Raw genomic sequence first — 7,533 nt, forward strand, 5'->3', positions numbered from 1 at the left:
AGTTAAAATAAGTACTAACACCTCTCGAATTTTTTTCATGCAGTAAATAAAATTAGTCCCTATTACATGCATCCTTTTGAATGTCTTTCATCTTTGAGAGTACACTCACAATAGAGCGGTGAGCGCGCATATGACAAACGACTGCGCCAAGCCATAGCATGCTGACATTCATCCGCTACTAAATCCGTAACTGATATATAAAGGTTGCAGTGATCTTCCATTACAAAAGAATCATTCAACAAGATTATCATTCATAGAATATTTTCCAAGAGGTAATCATTCTGCCAACTCTAGCTAGCAAATCAAAGCGCTTCTTCTTATCCGTGCTCTTCGGTCGTTAGGCCGGCCGCAGAGTGAGTTGCCAATCCGATCCACTCAGGGATCCTGCAAGGAAATTCAGAATTTTCGTTCGGTGACACACAAAACTTGAGAAAGCAGCTGATGGAAGGACGAACAAAACAAGGTACGTACTGGGAGCAGTCAAAGTCGGGGCTGGTGGGGAGGAACCCGACGCTGAGGCCGCACGCGGACGGGAGGCCGGCGGCGCGGCCGGAGTCGACCTTGCCGGCGGCGAGCATCTCCGACAGGAGGCACGCGCAGAGGTCCCGGCGCCAGGTCCTTGACGTCGCTCAGCCCCTGGCAGCACTGCGGCGGGATCTCCTCGTCCAGGCCGGCCACGTACCCGGTGCACTCGCTGAAGGCCGTCTGCGCGACGCTGCAGTCGCTCTCGTCGCCCCCCGCTTCGGCGCCACGCCGGCCGCTGGCCAGGACGGCGAGGAGGAGCGCGGCGGCCACCACGGCCGGCGAGTGGCGGGTCGGCGTCATGGTGGAAGACCGGAAGGTGGTTGCGCCGCAGCGGTCTGGGCTTTGGACGAGGGTGGTCGGTGGTGGGATGCGTGCTGCCTCGGATGGATTCTTGGAAGGTACGTATATGTAGTACGTGGCGCGCGTCAGTCTCGCGACTGCATGATGAGTAAGGAATGCCGGAGTAGGAAATCTCTCGCGTAGGCGATGGTAATTTACCTCCTGCAGTTTTGTTAAGCAATGGGTAATCAGGTGATTTTGTGCTTCGTTTTGGAAAGGGTGGATTAAATTTCATAATTGTCTGCTTCGTTTGGGAGAGCAAAGATTTAATTTAATCCTAGTGTACGTAATTTTCAGCTTCGTCCTGGAAAGCGGAGATTAATCACGTCCTAATTTTGTGCTTCGTTTTGGGCAGCAGTGGTTAGTAGCTTGATTATAGTTCCCAGAAACTTTCCCAGTCAAATCTTTCCAATACGTACATTCACACTGACTCGTCGCTCCATTTCTAAGGCTTTCCAGTTCAGTCAGAGAAGCTCCTAGTTTTCTTCACAAAATATTCCCTGCGAGAGCATGAACTTCCTAGTACAAGTGCCACACCGAAGGATACGCGGCAGTTGCACCGAGGGATACTCAGGTGGCGATGCGAGGTCCCTTTGCCGACGACTGGCCGAGAAAACAAGAGGCAGGGTACCTTAGATTGGCGTTCGTGTGTAATTTATATATTATTTTTTATCAAGTTCATTCATGTTTACCTGGCAGGGCGACATCGCATGGAATAAAATTTTCCTTACAACATAAGCCCTCCGACCTAAAATAAGTGTCTCAACTTTTAGTACAAACTTGCACTAAAGTTAGTATAAAGTTACGACACTTAATTTAAGTCGGAGGGAGTATTTGTCTTACTGTGGTCATGATTGCAGATGTCAAGGGGCTAGTGTTGTTCGATCATAACTCATAAGAGTCGATGATGCTTGATCTGATGGTTTGATGTTCAGTGCCTTCACTGGTGCTAGTTTTACTCTGGTGTCTGGTTTTCCAACTTCATCCCTCTATGCTCTCGGTCTTCTTTTTTGGCAGTCTTACGAAGAAACAACGGCCCGAGCAAATTTTCTTGGGCGTGTTTGGTTGCAGTAGTGAACAGTAGTTGCATTGCATACACATCTTAATCTAGCCTGGTTGAGGAAAAACAACCCCAAATGCGTCATCTGCAAGTTGTTTGCTTGCCTGCATCTAGGGTCGCTGCATTAGGTAATACGTAAGTGCACTTTGTTTGGTTGCCTGCATTGGCCCAAGCGGCACATGAACACGGTGTTTGGTTGCACGCATGAGGTATGATTAAGAGCTAGCAGAGGGAGGGGGAGAAGAAATGTAGTGTGCGCAGGACAATGGCAACTGCAGTGGATAGTGGTCGTGGCACCGTGTCCGACATGACGAGCATCGAGTCGTGGACGAGCGACCCCGTCGGCGGCACGGCGAGCGACACCGTCAGCGAACTAGTTGTTGTGCTCGCGCAAAGACAGTCGACAGAGGAGGAGAATGCAGTGCTCGCACCATGGTATCGTCAATGCGGTGGATGAGAGAGGAGGCCGAGATGATCGACGCCGGAAACAACTAAAGTGTAGTAGGTCGAGAGAGAGGAGGCCAAGATGATCGACCCCGTCGGCGGCGCGGTGAACTACAGTGTGCGCGGAGGCAGAGGACACAAGAAAGCAGTGTGCGCGCCATTGCAGCGTCAGTGCAGTACGAGGACGACAGAGAGCGACACCGGAAACGACTCTAGTGTAGCAGGACGTGGGCAAGGAGATCAAGGGGAAGGGCGTCGGCATCGAGAGGGACGAATAGGAGGGCTCTGAGCAGAGGACAAAGGAGCTCGACATGGCGGTGTTTGTGCAGTAGACTGCTGTTCAAAGAGATGAAGCTACGATGTCGAAACCAAAAACTTACAACACGAATGTTGCGAGGAACTGTGAGATTAGGCTGCTGGTGAAAGGAAATTTCAAATGATCGATCGTGCATGATGAATCTGACAAAATTCTTCCAGAATAGCTCCAAATGAGAACACGAAATCAAGAACTTACGGCCGACGAAACTACAAACCGATCGCCTGAATGAAACCGTAGCATCGAGGTGCATCTTTTTCGTGTAGAGCTTACCTCGAATCGAAGCACTGTTGTGTAGATCCGAAGGGGCTAGGAAGAACAGAATTAGAGAGAAGGTTAATGGAGGTAGGAGTTGCATACCAGTTTTTTTTTTTGAGACAAGGCTGCATACCAGCTAGTATCCCTCCCATCTTCCCTTGTGCAAGTGGCCCATCATGTGCGCTCGCCTCAGTCAGGCTTGCTAGAAACTGCCGATCTGAGCGTTTCCAGCGAGTCAAGCCCAGATGTGCTTTAAGTTTCGTGTTGTGCAGGCCCAACAGTAAATGCAACCAACCAAACGGACTCAGTCTTTCCCGCACGGGCCAGGCTGGGCCTAGTGCAGGCAACCAAACGCGCCCCTTGTGGTTCAGTGGTTTAAAGATGATCACCTCTGGAGGTGGAGGGCTCATGTGGTTCTTCAAAACCTTTGAGGTTTATTCTTAACCTGTGTAGGTTTGGTCCTTTGCGGTTTTTCTCCAGAGCTTTGGAGGGAAGTTGAGAAAGGCTGCAGGTGGGGACGACGACTTCAGAGGACTAAATTTAATGTTTGTTTCTATCGATCACTGTTTTATAATAAAATTGTATCATTGCTCTCAAAATCAGTTTGGTTTTGCTAATAAAAAACATATGATTCGCTAGGACTGTAAGGTGGTCTTCCTTAAAAGGGGAAACTACGATGAGAACCGAGCTGATAAAATATTGAAATGCCTCCTTAGAAACCAGTACATTTGATATTATCTTACCCATAATTTATTAGAAACCAATACAAAACTTGAGCTAAACCAGACAAGCAAAACGAAGATGCAACCAAAATTTATTCAAAATGAATTTTAACCTAATCACCAAATTAATAGAACTTTTGAACGGAGACAACGAATTGGTTAACTTGTTCCAAGATTTCATAGCGTAATCTAATTAAATAAATGTATCCTATCTGATCATACGGCAAAGCTCAGGGCAAATAGAAAGGGGGGAACCAGGAAATCATGATCATGTTATCCTCAAGCCCTTGTAAGCAGGGCAGAATACTAAACCCATGAACACCTACCAATCCCTATGTAACTTCAATACAATTCTACAAGAAATGTTCACTTTCGTCAATAAGCAAGGTTGGTCTGAAAAGAAAAGATGGTTAAAGGTTTTTCTGAAAATAGATGGCCGAAGGTTACTATTGTTATCTAAAGTTCAAGGTTAGTGCCGTTTCATATTTAATCGTCCAATATAGAAACTGTCCTGATGCTGAATAAAAATGCATTTGAACCCGTCATATAATGCTCTTCTGCTCGGTACCAATCCCACTAGATGACTGATCTCAGTAGCAACATCAAATCACGGCCATATTAATGCTGTCCTACTCGGTGTTCACTCTATAGTTGCCAACCCACAATCGAAAGCATGCCTAATTCAAGATACAGCAGCTAGTCACACCATCAAAGTTCCAACTTCCTCTCCTGCCTGACCAATTTCTCCAAGGCTAAAAACAACTGAGAGCAACATAACCAGAAATGCTAGGCAAGGAGAGACCAAGGTTTAGCAAGGAAGCACAACCTTGAGAAGCGTTCAGAAATTATCTTCTGAACGGAGACTACAAATCATAAGTATTCAGAAATTTTCATATACCCTACTTAAATAAATGTGTCCTATCTGATCATACGGCAAGCTCAAGGCAAACAGAACAAAATATTTTACCGACGAAGGCTAGATGTCACTTCAATACTGTTCTACTAGAGATATTTATTCTTATTTAAGATGGCCCAAGGTAGTTCTGAAAATAAGATGGCTCAAGGTTACTGTTGTTATCTGAAGTTTCAGGTTGCTGTTGTTATCTGAAGTTTCAGGTTACTGTTGTTATCTGAAGCTTCAGGTTACTGTCGTTTCATATTCAATCATCCTATATAGAAAGTGTCATCAAGATAAACAAAATGTATTTCACTGCAACCGGCAATCCCAGTAGATGTCTGGCTTCAATAGCAACATCAGATCACCAATGCTCTCCTACTTGGTGTTCACTCTAGTTTCCACCCCAAAACTTGAAGCATGCCAAATTCCAGCTACAACCGCCAGTAACCCCAACCCAAGTTCCAACTTCCTGTCCAGCCTGATCAATTTCTCCAAGGCCAAAAAAACTTGGGGACAACATAACAAGAAATGCTAGCTAAGGAGACACCAAGTTTTAGGAAGGAAGCACAAGAAGCACGTAATACCGTATACACCCGCTACGGATAACCTTGGTCGGTACCAAGGAATCACTCGCTCATGTGCAATTGCAAGAACTCGTGATGTCGCATTGCTGTGAATAAATCATACTAATTCAATTTCATCATGGAGCTTAAGGGGGGAAATCAAACTAAACAATCAATCAGTTACCACTCAACACAATTCATACAGAGAACTTAGAAAGCTTAGATACATGCTAAGATGGAACTGTACTCTGAAACTCCAGAATTATGTTCAGTATAACAACAAGATTTATTCCCCCAGCAGAGTAAAACAGAACCACCATGCCATGCCATATCCTTATGATTATACTTCAACTTAGAACGAATCCGACAGCAAGTTTTTACCCTCCGCAGCGGTTGCTCAGAAGTCGGAGCAGCGGCCGCCGCGCTCCCAGTCGCCGTAGCGGGTGGGCTCCGGCCCGTGCGGGCCGCCGATCTCGCCCGTGGCCTCGTTTATGTCCAGGCCGCCGTCATCCTCCTCCCCCTCCCCCGCCTTCCTCGCGCCAGCATCGCCGCCCTGCGCCTCGCCCGCCTCCTTCACGGCGCTCCGGGCCTCGCCCTTCTCGGCTGCATCGGCCCTCGCCACCGCCGCCGGCTGACCCGCGGAGGAGGCGGAACTGGAGAACGCGGGGCGGAGGAGCGGCGAGGGAGTGGGCTTGGAGAGGCGGGAGAGAGCGGGGGCCGACGCGGAGGCGAGGCGGCGGAGGGGGTGGTTGGCCGCCATGGTTTGGTCTCGTCTCGCTGCCTTGCTTGAGTTGAGATCGCGGCGTGTGCTCGCGGGATCAGAAGACGGCTCGTGCGGGGGGGTGCGCCCGTGCACGGTGCTCACGCGGACCACGTCGCGCGTACTGGCCGGTCTCGTGCATACACCAGTTCGGCCCAGCGATAAAGATATGCTCGCCCAGGAATCGTCGCGGGAGGTAAGAGCTAACTCTATCAGACCCCGCGTTCCGCCTACCCGCATAACTCATTTGCAGTTCGCGCAAAATAATTTTTGTGGGCCGGTGTAGGCTGGCACAAATGCAGACCTCCCATAATGAACCCGTAAAAAAACATATTCACGGAATATTTTTTTTTACGAGTCGGCTTTTGCGGGTTCTGCTGTGACGCAGCTCGTCCCGGCCCATAAAATTTAGATTGGTCTAGCATAATACTTTCATTTGCTTTTACAACAACATTAGATACAAAATATATCATCAAATCTTGGCTAGAATAGCAAAACCAAAGAAAACAAGAACCACAAGTATGCATTTCAGAAGATTTCCAACTTCCATAACTGCTCCCACTAGTTGAAGCAATATCTTCTCCATGCACTTATTGTTGATATGTGGATTCTTGATCTTGCTTTGTTCATCCTTGATGCTTTCTTCATTCTTCATCTTTGGTTTCAAAGACGTAGACGTTGTTTCTCCTCTAGTTGCACATACAGCCACATCATTGCCTTGGATTGTACTAAGAAGTGCACTAACATCTATTAAATTTCTTTCTATCAACAAACCAATGTATTGGCCTTTTCAAAACCAAAATGAGCATCCATCGTCCTACACAAAAGATTGAGCAAGCTCCAAATGAGCTACCATACTTGAACTAAAAAATGAGCTATGGAACGAGCTACCGCAAGTGCACGTACCCCGTCATTTTCACATTTGTAGAACACCCATCCCGGGGTGCTTCGGCGTGCCCGAAGTGAGCCGCGGCACTTGGCGCGGGCAGTCGTCGCACTGTATGAGCGACATCGGCAGGGCACAAAGACGATGCGCGAGCACCGAGCCCGGGGGACGGCCGGACGAGTACATGCCCGCAAACCTTCGGCGGCGGCGGGCAGACGAACCCACGTCTGCATGCGGCGATGCGCCCTTGCCTGGGCTGTGGGAGAGGCTCCCTGACCACTCCATCGTCTGGGGCAGCAACCGGCGGCCGGAAAAAGCCAAATTCGGGGCCCGCGATGAAGCGCCGCAGATCTGCAAATCCGGCGGCCTGCCGACGCAGGGGGAAGGGAAGGAGGCCTCGTGCGCGTGGAGGCCTTCCGGCGTGCTCCTGCCGGCTACTGTCACCGGAATCTTGGGCGGCGGGCGGCGGCGGCGCGAGGGGGGAGGAGGGATGGTTGGTGGGAGAAAAGTGCGGGATAAAATGTCCCCCACCACCAACCGCTTCTGCTTATATGCGGGGCACCGCAGCCGCGGGGGGGGGGGGGCATTTTCCCGGGTTGACGTCGGGATTTTGCCGCGCCCCCTAAATTTTTTTACGGGCCGGGCCGGGATGCGGGGTCTGGTCGGGCTGCTTTTTCGGCCCCGGCCCGCATTTTGGCGGTTATTTTACGGGTCGGGGTGGGATGCGGGGTCTGCTAGAGTTGTTCTAAGAAGGGAGCAACT

At 49.3% G+C, this 7,533-nt stretch overlaps 1 protein-coding gene across 1 annotated transcript; it reads right to left on the minus strand.

Annotated features, from left to right (window-relative positions):
- Window positions 1–5,249: 5,249 nt before the first annotated feature.
- On the minus strand, window positions 5,250–6,018 carry LOC119342136. The gene has a single exon (XM_037613974.1). The coding sequence runs from the start codon at window positions 5,883–5,885 to the stop codon at window positions 5,523–5,525; it is 363 nt and encodes a 120-aa protein (XP_037469871.1). The 5' UTR covers window positions 5,886–6,018; the 3' UTR covers window positions 5,250–5,522.
- Between the last annotated feature and the right edge of the window lie 1,515 nt (window positions 6,019–7,533).

The sequence above is a fragment of the Triticum dicoccoides genome, chromosome 7B (genome assembly GCF_002162155.2).
Source record: "Triticum dicoccoides isolate Atlit2015 ecotype Zavitan chromosome 7B, WEW_v2.0, whole genome shotgun sequence".
NCBI lineage: Eukaryota > Viridiplantae > Streptophyta > Magnoliopsida > Poales > Poaceae > Triticum > Triticum dicoccoides.

Coding starts and splice junctions, on each gene's coding strand:
- LOC119342136 (XM_037613974.1), bottom strand. CDS start 5,885: ATGGCGGCCAACCACCCCCTCCGCCGCCTCGCCTCCGCGTCGGCCCCC.